General features: G+C 46.9%; 1 protein-coding gene across 1 annotated transcript in view; it reads left to right on the top strand.

Annotated features, from left to right (window-relative positions):
- Positions 1–14,231, top strand: part of CLU (clusterin) — a 33,555-nt gene extending 19,324 nt beyond the window's left edge. Inside the window, exons 4-9 of the mRNA XM_081904196.1 lie at positions 2,345–2,512; positions 4,476–4,929; positions 6,986–7,099; positions 9,179–9,405; positions 11,091–11,272; positions 13,992–14,231. Coding sequence (XP_081760322.1) covers positions 2,345–2,512; positions 4,476–4,929; positions 6,986–7,099; positions 9,179–9,405; positions 11,091–11,272; positions 13,992–13,998 — 1,152 coding nt within the window. The 3' untranslated portion in view covers positions 13,999–14,231. The remainder of the gene's footprint in view (positions 1–2,344; positions 2,513–4,475; positions 4,930–6,985; positions 7,100–9,178; positions 9,406–11,090; positions 11,273–13,991) is intronic.
- The last annotated feature ends 1,031 nt before the right edge of the window (positions 14,232–15,262 follow it).

Genomic DNA, 15,262 nt, shown 5'->3' on the forward strand with positions numbered 1-15,262 from the left:
AAACATTTATCCTAACTGTAAAAATTCCACTTTTGTTACCATTGTTGGGTGACTTCTTCAAATCCCCCTAGCTGAGTTTCCATGTAACTCATTGTAGAAATTTCCAACACTATTTTCATATAAAATTGACTTGTTCAATTAACATCTTTCTTTCCTTTCATTTTGACTTCTATCCGTAGTATTATACAATTTCACATATTTAAATCCTAGGCCAATCTGTTACTCGCAAGTAGTTCTATTTAAATTATCTTAACATATTTAACTAAATAATCCTTAAATTTTTTCCATTCCTCTTGTACTCCTCCTCCTTCTGGTCGCAGACTTTTCCGGTCAGGTCTGCTAGCTCCAAAAAAATCCATCATCTTCACCTCCTATTTCTCCACTGTTGGTACTTCTTGTGATTTCCAGTTTTGGGCCAGCAAAATTCTAGCTGCAGTTGTGGTGTTCAAAAACAATCTGACATCTTTCTTGGGCAGTTCCAAACCTATTATTCCAAGTAGAAAGGCTTCTGGTTTCTTAATAAATGTGTATTTCAACTTTTTTGCCCCAATTCATTATAAATCTTTTCCCAGAAGTCTTTCACCTTGGGACACGTCCACCACATAGGGAAGCTTTTAATGTTTGATTTATTACAGTATTTTAATATTTTTTTGGAAGCCGCCCAGATGGGTGGGGTATAAATATTATTATTATTATTATTATTATTATTATTATTATTATTATTATTATTATTATTATTACTATTACTATTTAAAAGGTACCTTCTTTTTCTTTACATTTTCAACATAGATTATCGCTTTAGTGGTAAATCTTTCCTAGTTTTACATAGGTTAAGTACCATCTATACATCATTTTCATAACATTTTCCTTTAATGCCGTACATGCAGTGAACTTGACCCCTTTCCTCCACAACCTTTCCCAATCTTCAAACATTATGTTATGTCCGACATCTCTTGCCCAATCTATCATCACAGATTTAACTTGTTCATCCTTTGTGTGCCACTCCAACAATACATTTCCAATGTAAAGAAAAGGAAGGTACCTTTTATCACATGTGGTGGACATGTTCCAAGTTGAGAGACTTCTAGGAAAAGATTTATAATGAATTTTTTTAAAAAATGATGAAATATACATTTATAAAAAAACCCAGAGGCCTTTCTCCTTGGAATAATAGGTTCTGAACTGCCCTAGAAAGATATAAAGTTATTTATGTATGCCATAACTGCTGCTCGAATTTTAATAGCCAAGGAAGAAAAACACAAGAACTACCAACTGTGGAAAAATGGCAGATAAAAATGATGGAATATATGGAACTGGCTGATCTTACTGGAAGAATCCGCGACCAAAAAGAAGAGGAATACCAAGAAGAGTTGAATAAATACTGTGATATTAAAAATTAGAAATTACTTGAAAGTACCAAAATAGGCCTAGGATTAAATTAAGAGTTAATTAAATAAATAAGATTTAGAACTTTAAGGAAAGTTAAGAAATTTTATTTTAATTGGAATATTGTGGTTTTTTTTAAAAAAATGATATCAGAAAACTGCTGCGTTTTAATTTCAAGGAAATTCAGATGGGAGGGCTCAGAGGAAGCCCAAAATATGTTTATGAGAAGTCTAAATAATTAATTACGGTAATTTGTGTTGTGTACGTTGTTGAGGTATTTACCGGTACCTTGTTTTTACTCTCTTTTTTGTTTATATTTGTGATCTTGTCTTTTTCCTTTTTGTTTTTTTCCTGTTTTTCCTTTTGTTGTGATATGTGTTACATCTGTAAGAAACTTAATGAAAATTATTAAGTTAAGAAGGATTTATATCTAGATGTTAGGAGAGATGAGAGATATGAGAGATAATGAGAGATAAAGGAGGTGCTGTGGGATGGGTGGAAGTCAATGTCTTGTTGTTGTTTTAGTGTTTATAATATTATAAAGTTGTAAGATATGGATTTGTTTGTTTGTTTGTTTTTAGTTTTCGAATGTTGGTTTTTGTGTGTTGTGTATTATTACTTTTTGATATCTTTTGTCTTGTTGTGTTAATTTATTTTTTAATTATTATTTTTTAAAAAACAATACATTTCCAACATTTATTACTTGTCTTGCCCTCTTGCAAAGAACTTAACGGCCCCGTTTGGCTTTTGAATTAATTTTATAATGAATGATTTTAGAGTGTTGTGTTGTGTTGTACTTTTGTACTGTTTTATTGTTGTTAGCCGCCCTGAGCCCGGCTTCGGCTGGGGAGGGCGGAATATAAATAAATGTTATAATTATTAATTATTAATTATTAATTATTAATTATTAATTATTAATTATTAATTATTAATTATTAATTATTAATTATTATTGTAGGAAGCTCTCCTCCTTGCCCAGGAGACTGAGAAACAGCTGAGCGAGAAGGAGGTCTGCAACGAGACCATGTTGGCCCTCTGGGAAGAATGCAAGCCCTGCTTGAAGCAGACCTGCATGAGGTTCTACACCCGGACGTGCCACAGCGGGGCCGGTCTGGTCGGCAGGCAGGTGAGCATGTGATCTGGGTACCCCAAGAACCCGCCTGGAGAACCGGGGCAACATCTGATACGGAAAGATAAATATCTGGATGGGGCCAGGCAGGGCACTCAGGGGCGGGCATGGCAAGACAGCCAGAGAAGGCTCTGTCCCTCGTCCTCACTTGTTGCGCCAGGGGCCAGGGATCAGGACCTCAGGGGATGAACGGGGTCCCCAGGAGTGGGCATATGGAAGAAAGTCCTTATGGTACCCGGACTCTGCAAACTGTTTTGGGTTTTGAAGGGGAGAAGCAGCCTAGGGCTGGAGGTTCTGGTCACCTCGCCCCCAAAGAATATCGAAGAGTTGGAAAAGGTTCGGAAAAGGGCACCCAGAATGATCTCACGGGGATGGAGCAGCTCCCTAATAATAATAATAATAATAATAATAATAATATTTATACCCCGCCCATCTGGCTGGGTTTCCCCAGCCACTCTGGGCAGCTTCCAACAGGATATTAAACATTAGAAGCTTCCCTAAACAGGACTGCCTTCAGATGTCTTCTAAAAGTCTGGTAGTTGTTGCTCTCTTTGACATCTGATGGGAGGGCGTTCCACAGGGTGGGTGCCACCACCAAGAAGGCCCTCTGCTTGGTTCCCTGTAGCTTTGCTTCTTGCAGGGAGGGAAATGCCAGAAAACCCTCGGAGCTGGACCTCAGTGTCCGGGCTGAACGATGGAGGTGGAGACGCTCCTTCAGATATACTGGACCGAGGCCGTTTAGAGCTTTAAAGGTTGGCACCAACCCTTTGAATTATGCCTGGAAACGTGCTGGGAGCCAATGCAGGTCTTTCAAGACCTGTGTTATATGGTCTCAGCGGCCGCTCCCAGTCACCAGTCTAGCTGCCGCATTATGGATTAGTTGTAGTTTCCGGGTCACCTTCAAAGGTAGCCCCATGTAGAGCGCATTGCAGTAGTCCAAGCGGGAGATAACCAGAGCATGCACCACTCTGGCAAGACAGTCTTCGGGCAGGAAGGGTCTCATCCTGTGTACCAGATGGAGCTGGGAGACAGCTGCCCTGGACACAGAATTGACCTGCACCTCCATGGACAGCTGTGAGCCCAAAATGACTCCCAGGCTGCGCACCTGGTCCTTCAGGGACACAGTTACCCCATTCAGGACCAGGGAGTCTCAATCTGTTAGCCGCCATCCATCCATTATCTGGAAAGGCTGCAACATTGGGGACTTTTTATGCTGGGGCATGTGCAGAGTGCCCATCGCAATGCCAGCAGAGTGTTCTGAAAGAACACGGCAACACCAAACCGTTCTAGGAAGAGTCACTTGCTTTGCTGACAGTATAATGCAGTTTCACACAGTTGTAGATCCTTGCAGCATATAGATGATGTTCTGAAGCTTGCTGCAACCACATCAGCATTTATACTGTATATTTTGCTGACTCGTTCTCACATGCTTGCTGACTCATTCTCAGATGCTTAACTAGCTGCAGGTGCAGGATGAGGCATGGCCAAATTAAACAGCACACCAAAATCAGCCCTTTCTCTTCCCTTTTCTTCTGCGTGCAGAAACCTACACTAACATTTTAATTTAGAGAAAAGGCGAGTACGAGGTGTCATGCCAGAAGTTCATGAAATTATGCACAGTGTGGAGAAAGGGGATCGAGAAAGGTTTTTTTCTCTCGCTCTTAGCACACTGAGTGAAGCTGTACGCCGGCTCCCTCGGCCAATAAAGCGAGATGAGCGCCGCAACCCCAGAGTCGTTTGCAACTGGACCTAATGGTCAGGGATTCCTTTACCTTTACCTTTAAAGGTGTATAATGAAAGTGCCAGGCGAACGTCCCTGTGGAGAGCATTCCACAGATAGGGAGCCACTGCGGAAAAGGCCCTGCTCTCGTGTTGCCACCCTTCAGAGGCGGTCCTGAGCCGTTTAAGGCTTTATAGGTGTAGAAGCTGAAAGGATGCTCAGGGCTTTTCTCTGCTCCAGCTGGAGGACTTCCTCAACCACTCCTCGCCCTTCACGATCTGGGTCAACGGGGAGCGCATCGACTCCCTGAAGGACGCGGACGAGGACCAAGGGCAGCGACTGGACGACCTTGAGGAACGCTACAGCCTGGTCGAGGGCGGCGTGGACGACCTCTTCCAAGAGAGCACCCAGGCCTACGGCCACCTGGCCCCCTTCTTCCAGTCGCCCTTCAGCGGCTTCCGGGACATGTTCTGGGGTCCCATCCGCAGCATCCGCCTGCCGGGGTCCCGCCTGGCCCGGAATGTGTCCCCCTTCCCCTCCTTCCCAGGCCAGTACCGACCCCACCAGGACTTCCACCAGCTCTTCCAGTCGCTCCACCAGATGACCCAGCAGCTCATGGACGGGGTGCAGAAGGGGCCCTACGGCCAGTGGCCAGAGGGACGGCCGGGGCTTTCCCTGGGGAGGTTCCCGACAGGTGAGTGGAGATGGTGGGCAGGTGAGCAGGTCTGGCCTCCGACACCAGTCCAGAATTGCCTGCCTGCTGGGCAATCAATATAGGACATAATATAGATTTTAACAACAACAACAACAACAACAATAACAATAACAATAACAATAATAATTTATTTATACCCCGCCCACCTGACTGGGTTTCCCCAGCTACCCTGGGCGGCTTCCAAAGTATTAAAATACAATGGTCTGTTAAACATTAAAAGCTTCCCTAAAGCCTTCAGATGTCTTCTAAAAGTCTGGTAGTTGTTCTTCTCTTTGACATCTGATGGGAGAACATTCCACAGGGCAGGTGCCACCACCGAGAAGGCCCTCTGCCTGGTTCCCTGTAACTTGGCTTCTCACAGGGAGGGAACCGCCAGAAGGGCCTCGGAGCTGGACCTCAGTGTCTGGGCAGAATGATGGAGGTGGAGACGCTCCTTCAGGTATACAGGACTGAGGCCGTTTAGGGCTTTCAAGGTCAGCACCAACACTTTGAATTGTGCTTGGAAATGTACTGGGTGTAATTGTTAATTTAACCTCTAGGAAAAACTTTGGAGAAGCGATTTGAAGTTTATAGCATGTTATTTTTTGAAGGAGAACTACTTGAAAATGATTTACAGATGGTATTTAACTCCGAGTAGGCAATGTGGGTGGCACTGTGGGTTAAACCACAGAGCCTAGGACTTGCTGATCAGAAGGTCGGCGGTTTGAATCCCCGCCACGGGGTGAGCTCCCGTTGCTCAGTCCCTGCTCCTGCCAACCTAGCAGTTCAAAAGCACATCAAAGTGCAAGTAGATAAATAGGTACCACTCCAGCGGGAAGGTAAACGGCGTTTCCGTGCGCTGTTCTGGTTTGCCAGTAGCGGCTTAGACATGCTGGCCACATGACCCGGAAGCTGTACGCCGGCTCCCTTGGCCAATAAAGCGAGATGAGTGCTGCAACCCCAGAGTCGGTCACGACTGGACCTAATGGTCCGGGGTCCCTTTACCTTTACTAGGCTTGCTTAAATGTATAAGACTGAATCAGATAGGTGCTGGAGATGCAAAGAGGCAGAGGGAATGTTCTTTCATATGTGGTGGACTTGTAAAAGGGTAAGAGAGTATTGGGAAATGATCCATAATGAATTGGAAAAAGCACCCCCCCCCAAAAAAAACCCAAAGTCCTTTTTGTTGGGGATAATGGAGTGAAGAAGAATGTGTCGTCCCCAGCCCGGATCAGAATTGGGACCTGTGCTTTTTGACATTTTGCAAATTATCTAGAGGTGGTTAGAACCAAAAAGGGTTGCCAAGAGCTGCAAAAGGAGTGAATGGGTGGCAAAACAGTAATGCTATTAGATGTTGACAAATGCAAATTGATGCATGTGGGAGGGGGAAAAAAATCTTAATTTCACACATGCACTCATGGGGTCTGAACTGATGAACCAGGAACGAGACCTTGAGGTTGGAGTGGATGGTTTGATGAGGAGGTTGGCAAAGACCATGCTAGGAATCCAGCGGAAAGGAACTGGTAATGAAACTGCCAGTATCGTGATGCCTTTATGCAATGAGTAAGGTCAATGGGGTCCATGTAGCTCAATATTGCCTGCAGTGGTGTAGCGTGGGTTATCAGCACCCGGGGCAAGGCAAGTAATTTGTGCCCCCTAACCCATGGATTTGCGCCCCCTAACCCGTGGATTTGCGCCCCCTAACCCTAACCCCCAGATGTTGCGCCCGGTGCGGCTGGCCCCCCCTGCACCCCCCACGCTACGCCACTGATTGCCTGCACAGCCTGGTAGCAGTTATACCTGGTTTCAGGCAGGAGATACGCCCAGCTCCAGTGGGGATTGAACCTGGGCCCTTCTGCTTGCCTGGCAGCTGCCCTGGTGCTGAGCACCCAGCAGCCCCCTTTTCCCATTAGAATGGGGGGGGGGGAGGAAAGCATTAGGATACTTGCAGTTCCCCTTGGCTTTAATGGAAGATGCCAGTTTGTGTCTCAGGTGCATCAGGGAGGGACTAGAAGCCCCCGCCATTAGAGTCACCGTCTCTCTCCTTCTTTGTCAGGAGCCCCCAGTCCTGCGGACGATCGCCTGGTGTGCCGCGAGATCCGCCGCAATTCTGCCGGCTGCCTGAGGATGAAGGAGAAGTGTGAGAAATGCCAGGCCATCTTGGACGTCGGTGAGTTGGTCAAGGCTGCCTCTTGATTCATGAAAACAACTTCCCTTTGGAGGAGCAGTGTTCTCTTTTTGGGTTGGAGCCCCCCCACCCCACCACTGTCCATTTCCTTGTTGTTGTTTAGTTGTGTCTGCCTCTTCATGACCCCCTGGACCAGAGCATGCCAGGCACTCCTGTCTTCCACTGCCTCCCGCAGTTTGGTCAAATTCATGCTGGTAGCTTCCAGAACACTGTCCCACCATCTCGTCCTCTGTTGTCCCCTTCTCCTTGTGCCCTCCGTCTTTCCCAACATCAGAGTCTTTTCCAAGGAGTCCTCTCTTCTCCTGAGGTGGCCAAAGTCTTGGAGCCTCAGCTTCAGGATCTGTCCTTCCAGTGAGCACTCAGGGCTGATTTCCTTCAGAATGGAGAGGATTGATCTTCTTGCAGTCCCTGGGACTCTCAAGAGTCTCCTCCAGCACCAGAATTCAAAAGCATCAATTCTTCAGCCTTCTTTATGGTCCAGCTCTCACTTCTATTCATCACTACTGGGAAAACCATAGCTTTAACTATACAGATTTTTGTTGGCAAGGTGATGTCTCTGCTTTTTAAGATGCTGTCTAGGTTTGTCATCACTTTTCTCCCAAGAAGCAGGTGTCGTTTAATTTTGTGACTGCTGTCACCATCTGCAGTGATCATTGAGCCCAAGAAAGTAAAATCTCTCACTACCTCCATTTCTTCCCCTTCTATTTGCCAGGAGGTGATGGGACCAGTGGCCATGATCTTCGTTTTTTGATGTTGAGCTTCAGACCATATTTTGCGCTCTCCTCTTTCACCCTCATTAAAAGGTTCTTTAATTCCTCCTCACTGTCTGCCATCAAAGTTGCGTCATCTGCATATCTGAGGTTGTTGATATTTCTTCTGGCAATCTTAATTCCGGCTTGCGATTCATCCAGCGCAGCCTTTCGCATTATGAATTCTGCATATAAGTTAGACAATATACAGCCTTGTCGTACTCCTTTCCCAGTTTTGAACCAATCAGTTCTTCCATATCCAGTTCTAACTGTAGCTTCTTGTCCCACATACGAGATTTCTCAGGAGACAGATGAGGTGATCTGGCACTCCCATTTCTTTAAGAACTTGCCATAGTTTGCTGTGGTCCACACAGTCAAAGGCTTTTGCATAGTCAATGAAGCACTTTTCTTACAGAGCCTGAATTTTGCACTGGATCAATTGCTTTTGAAAATAATATTTCATTGAAAATTCCTTATTTCTTTCACTGGGTGTGGGGGTGTCTAGTAAAAAAAGACACATTTATTGCGGTATGGCTTGATTTCATATCCTTTACAAATAAGGAGGCATAAGGACAAATGGTCGTTCCCGCTAAAATATGGGTTTCATGAAAATACAATCAATAAGACACAATAAACCCATGCTCTTTTATTTTATCATATTTTATTCTGCTTGTCCCTCTGCTCATACGATGTACACATGATAAGACGGCAAGGGAATTAAGATGAACGTTTTTGTTTGATCCAGCCAATGTATTGGTAATTACCGGGGTGTTTTTCTTTTCCAAAGATTTGGAATATTCTCAACCATATTCTGCTGTACTCCTGTTCCGTGCATAATGAGGCTGCATAATACTTCTTTTCCTGGCATATTTCCTCTCTCTCCTATTCTTTCTGTAAATTTTTCCTTTTCTTATACAGTGGACGCTCGGGTTGTGAACGTGATCCGTGTGTAAGGCACGTTCGCAACCCGCAGCGTTCGCAACCTGCAGTGTCGCGTCTGCGCAAGCGCGGGTTGCGATTCAGTGTTTCTGTGCATGCGCGAGTGCTGAAACCCAGAAGTAACCCGTTCCGGTACTTCCAGGTTTTGGCGCGTCTGTAACCCGAAAACACGCAACCTAAAGCGTCTGTAACCCGAGGTCTGACTGTAATTTTAAAATATCAGTAAAAATTATATGGGGGGGAAAGATGAGGGTGTTTTGCTCTGGATCGATCGCTTTCCAGAATGATCTTTGATCAAAGATTCTGTGCTCTACAATTTTATGATTCTCTGATTCCCTCAACCTTTGCTGCCCTGCCTCCAAACCTCCTCCAGATTGTTCCCAGACAGACCCGGAGCAGACCCTGCTGAGAGAGCGTTTTGAGGACGCCCTTCGACTGGCGGAGCGCTTCACCCGGCGATACGACGAAATCCTCAAGGCTTTCCAGGAGGAGATGCTCAACACCACGAGTCTCCTGGACCAGCTCAACCAGCAGTTTGGCTGGGTGTCCCGCCTGGCTAACGTCACGCGGAATAGCGACAAACTTCTGCAGGTCACCATGGTGGGTATCTCCTTGCCCTGTGCCTAGTCCGCCCATAATGCTCTGCCATGTTTTGCTCAGCCTAACTATGGTTTGTTTGCATGTGTGGATGCAGCCAAGCACACTGACCATGGTTTGTTTTCTACCAGCAAACCATGGTTTGTTGCCTTACGGATCATGGTTTAACAGTGGTTTGGCATTATGTCCAAACACAAAAACCTTGCTTAGCCGTGGTTGTTTTTTGTTGTTGTTGTTAGTCGTGGTTGTTTGTTGTTGTTGTAATTTACAGTGGACGCTCGGGTTGCGGATATGATCCATGCAGGATGCACGTACGCAACCCACAGCGTCTGCGCACACATGGGTTGTGATTCAGCGCTTCTGTGCATACGCAAAGCAGGATTAAGCGCTTCTGCACATGCGCGACTGCCGAAACATGGAAGTAATAATAATAATAATAATAATAATAATAATAATAATAATAATAATAATAATAATAATTTATTATTTATACCCCGCCCATCTGGCTGGGCCTCCACAGCCACTCTGGGCGGCTTCCATAAAACCAAAAATACAGTAAAATATCACACGTTAAAAACTTCCCTGAACATGGCAGCCTTAAGATGGCTTCTGAATGTCAGGTAGTTGTTCATCGCTTTGACATATGGTGGGAGGGCGTTACACAGGGCGGGCGCCACTACCGAGGAGGCCCTCTGCCTGGTTCCCTGTAACTTGGCCTCTCGCAGGAAGGGAACCGGCAGAAGGCCCTCGGAGCTGGACCTCAGTGTCCGGGCAGAACGATGGGGGTGGAGACGCTCCTTCAGATATACTGGACCGAGGCCGTTTAGGGCTTTGAAGGTCAGCACCAACACTTTGAATTGTGCTCGGAAACGTATTGGGAGCCAATGTAGGTCTTTCAGGACCGGTGATATATGGTCTCGGCGGCCGCTCCCAGTCCCCAGTCTAGCTGCCGCATTCTGGATTAGTTGTAGTTTCCGAGTCACCTTCAAAGGTAGCCCCACCTGAGTGCATTGCAGTAGTCCAAGCGGGAGACAACCAGAGCATGCACCACTCTGGCGAGACAGTCCGCAGGCAGATAGGGTCTCAGCCTACGTACCAGATGGAGCTGGTAAACAGCTGCCCTGGACACAGATTTGACCTGTAACCCATTCCACAACCCAAAAGTTGTGGCTTTTGTTAATCTTTAGGTAGATTTTTGGGCCAGGAAACAGAGTTTACATATAGGTGGTAAAATGCCTGTCTTTCTTTTTACTGCCTATTTATGACCTCTGGGGTTTGCTAAATGCATTCCTCCTGGGTTCCTGTTTTATTTAGCCTAAACATGTATGCATGCTCAAAATAGGAAATAGTTCTTTGTAGTTAAGAAGCTTTCTCTGATCGGACTTTGTCCCCACGTGGGGATTTTCTGAAATGCTCAGGGGAAATCTGATTAGTTCTTACAAACGCTGTGTAAAAGTTCTTTCGTTAATAAGAACGACCTGGGCCAGAGAGTGGGATGGGCACTTTCTCCCAGGGTCTTGCTGGTCAAGCCTCTTGTCTATTGTATTAATTGGGGTCCAGTCCTTCCTTTGCCTTCAGAACGCAACACCGGTCACAGCTGGGAGAATCCAGTGTTCAGCAAGAACTGCCTTCTGAATCGCTTGCATGTGCTAAGAGCCATTGATCTGCTTTCCCCCCTCTTCTTCAAGGTGGCGACCAAAACTTCTGACCCTGAGGACCCAGCCCAGCCGTCGGACACACAGGTGACCGTCCAGCTCTTTGACTCTGAGCCGCTGACCCTGTTGGTGCCGGGGGACCTGGAAGTGAAAGACCCCCGATTCATGGACCTGGTGACCAAGCAGGCCATCCGCCAGTTCAAGGCCAACGAAGTGTAAGTGTCCAGAAGGTGCTGTGGCTCAGTGGCTAGAGCCATCAGCCTTGCAGGGGAAAGGTTCTGGGTTCGAAATGCGGTGGCACTTCCAGGTAGGGCTGGGGGGAGATTCTGTGCCTGAAACCCCAGACAGCCATGGCTGCCAATCCGTGTAGACCAGGGTTTCCCAAACCTGAGCTAGCAGGGGATGATGGGAATTGTAGTCCAGAAATAGCTGGAGAGAGTGCATTGTGGAGTAGATCTGGTCCCATTTTTTAAGCAGGGGTTGGATGGCCACCAGGGATGGATGCTTTTAGCTGAGATTCCTTTCTTGCAGGGGGTTAGACTAGATGACCCTGGGGTGTCCCTCCCATCTCGTGATTCATTATTCTTATCCCCCTACAGGTACAATTCCCAGAGTTCCCTGTGAATGATTGATTGCTAAAGCACTCTTTTGGCCACATTCACACCATATCTTTAAAGCACTATTTAGTTTATAAAAACTGCTTGATTTAAAATGAGAAAAAGACCGCAAAGTGGTTTTTAAAAAAAAGATTAAAAAATTATTGACAGAAATTTCAGACTTTTGAAAAGTTAAAATAACGGTAGACCAAACAACAGACCAACTAGATACCATTTTAAACAGTAATAGCTTCCCAGAAATAATTCTGGGAACTGTAGTTTAAGGGCACTGAGCATTGTTTGGATATCCTTATTTCCCCCACAGAGCTACAATTCTCAGAGCGATTTATGGCTTAACCATCCTTCCTTCTCCACGGCGAACTCTAGAAATTGTAGCTCTGCCCTCCTAAATAGCTCTGCACGCCCTGAGAAAACTACAGTTCCCAGGGTTCTTTGGGGCCAGCCGTGACTATTTGAAGCGCTTCCATAGTGGCTCTTTGGGCTCTACCATTCAGGACCGCGGGAGGGGGTCTCGCATAGGATCGGAGTTTGCTCACTGGCGCGTTCCATCACGTGACACCCCCCATCCGTACCCAGTCCAAAGGGGTCCAGCCCAGACACAGGGCTACTTAACTTTCGGGGGGGGGGGACTGAGCCCTTGAGCTTTAGCCTAGGCAGATGGCGCAGGCTCCCCCAAGAGGCCATGCCTCAAATTGGGGGCTCCAAATGGTGTGCCCCCCTCTCAGAAACGAACTGGGTTCCATGGGCTCTTCTTATGGAGCTTCCAAGGCCAGGGGCAGTCTACCTGGATTCCTAGCTTCCATGGGGTATTTGGCCACTGTATCTGGCTATTCACCGTATTTTTCGCTCCATAAGACACACCCGACCATAAGACGCACCTAGTTTTTAGAGGAGGAAAGGGGGAAAGCCCCGTTTTTTGAGGATCAGCTCAAAGTTGTTGAGTTATTTTGCAAAGGGAAAAAATCCTGTTTTTATAGGGTTCAACTCACAGTTCTGCAGCTTCTTTAGGAAAGGGAGCCCTTTCTGCAGTTTCCAGACAGATAATCTAAAATCAGCCAGTCCCATGTCGCTGGGGAAACAAACAGCCTCTGTCTGCAGAACATTCAAAAATGGAGGCCTGGGCAAGGGAGCAGGGCCAGAAAGGCATAGCTGTCAACCATCCCTTATTTGGCGGGAAACTCCCTTATCCTAGCACCATGTCCCGCTGCTGTCCCTTATTGATGATGTTCCTTAATTTCCCGGGTTTCACGCTCGCCCGGCTTTGGAGGGAAGCAGCGGATCCGGGTCCTCCGCCTTGAGAGAGAGAGAGAGCGCGCACAAGCTGCTGCGTCTCCATCTCTCCCTTTTCCTCCTCAGGGGCGCATTGTGAGGAGACAGGTGGCAGCGGTCGGGCAGTCAGCCCCTCTTGCAACACTTCCGCCACGCTGCCAGGGGAAGTCGGAGGCGGCAGCAGCTGAGGAGGTGGCCTGAGGGAGGAGGAAGAGGAGGGGAAGGGGAGGGACGCAGAAGGGCGGTGCTTCAGCAGCCGTGGCGGAGCCACAACCGCCTCATGCCAGGCTCGTGGGCAGCGTGGGCGAGAGTCTCTGTCCCTCCCTCCCTCTCTCTCGGGCGGGGAAGGGCTGATGGAACTCCTTGCACCAGGACGACGGCAGCCCCGATGTGCAGCTTAGCATCCCCTCCAACCAGTTCAGCGTCTTAACATAGTGATTTCCCCCTCTGCATTCCTTTCATAACTCTATTTTTATAAATCCTTTGTCCATCCATAGTTCAAATTTTTACTACAAGTTTCCTGTCAATCCTACCAATGTATGTAACTCTTTACAATAGCTTTTCAACTAAATTATAAACTTTCCCCATTCTTTATGAAAGAGGTCCTCTTCCTGGTTTCTAATTCTGCCTGTAAGCTTTGCCATCTCGACGTCGTTCATCAGTTTTGTCTGCCCCTCTTCTTTGGTCGGAGTTGTAGACCCTTAGGATCATCTAGTCCAAACCCCTGCAAAACACAGTCAGTCGTAGCCAAAGCAGCATGGTTCCATTAGTGCCGGATTTCTGTATAAGCTAAGCCAAAATCCCTTATTTTGGCTGCTGATCCCTTATTTTCGAGGTTGCTGGTCCCTTATTTTCAAATCTGTAAGTTGACAGCTATGCAGAAAGGGAGCCAGCGATCAACCACAAATCTGTTCTATAAGATGCACAGACGTTTCCCCTTACTGTTTAGGAGGAAAACGGTGCGTCTTATGGAGCGAAAAATACGGTAGTTCTTCCGCAACAAGTAACTTTCTCTTTCCCCCTTCTATCCCCCCCCCCATTCCAACAGGGAATAGCTTTGCCTCCCCCCCTGCCCCCCCCCCGGATCTCAGGCCACGACAAGGGAGAGAGAGAGAAGCCATAGCCTTCTGCCGTTCCTGCTGCCAATGCTCTCTTAGGACCTCAGAGGACCTTCGCCCGCCAAGCGCTGTCCGTCTGTCTTAGTAGTTTACACTGTACCGCCTGCCCTGGTTTTGCTGCTGGGTCTTTGCCGATCCGAACCCGAAATAAAAGATTATATTAGGCCCAACGCTCTGGAACGCATTGGTGCTGTGTGTATTTCCTCTTGGTTTGGTTTTGTAGAGGAGAAACCTTAGGAACAACTTTCTGAGACTTAAGAGCCGTTGGACTCCCTCTGAAAGTGGACGCTACTTCCCTGGAGCTTTTTAAACAGAGGTCTGGTGGCCGACTGCCGGGGTTCATTAGCTGCGATTTTTGCATTGCAGAGGGTTGGGATAGATGACCGCTGAGGGTCCCTTCCAAGTCTACAGTTCTATGAACCTCTGTCTGTTTCAGTCATTAAGCAGTAACTGCAGGCATGCGAGTTGGGGCCTTGGCGCTTGTGTACTTAATGTGCATGTGTATTATCCCCTTGCAAAATGTGCCTGCCGTTGTAGCTTGGCCCTTAACACACTTTTAATATACAGTGGTGCCCCGCAAGACGAACGCCTTGCAAGACGGAAAACCCGCTAGACGAAAGGGTTTTCCGTTTTGGAGGCGCTTCGCAAAACGAATTTCCCTATGGGGTTGCATCGCAAGACGAAAAAATCTTGCGAGTCCCTGCGGTTTTCCCCCGCTTTCCCCCCTTTCCCTAAGCCGCTAAGCCGCTTAACAGCTGATCCGCTGATAAGCCGCTTAACAGCTGATCGCTAGAAGCTGCTAGACCGCTGTAGCGCTAATCCGCTAAGCTGTCAATGGGCTTGCTTCGCAAGACGAAAAAACCGCTAGACGAAGAGAATCGCGGAATGGATTCTTTTCGTCTTGTGAGGCACCACTGTACAGTGGTACCTTGGTTCTCAAACTTAATCCGTTCCAGAAATTCCGTTCCAAAACCAAGGTGTGCTTTCCCATAGAAAGGAATGCAAAACGGATTAATCCATTCCAGACTTTTAAAAACAACCCCTAAAGCAGACATTGAACATGAATTTTACTATCCAACAAGACCATTGATCCATGAAATGAAAGCAATAAACAATGCACTGCAGTCACACAATCAATCAGTCAGTAGCTGAACTGGGTTCCACACAGTCACAAAAAAATAAGAAAAAACAAAAATGCAAA

This window comes from Podarcis melisellensis (genome assembly GCF_964234715.1).
Source record: "Podarcis melisellensis genome assembly, chromosome: 3".
Taxonomy (NCBI): Eukaryota; Metazoa; Chordata; class Lepidosauria; order Squamata; family Lacertidae; genus Podarcis; species Podarcis melisellensis.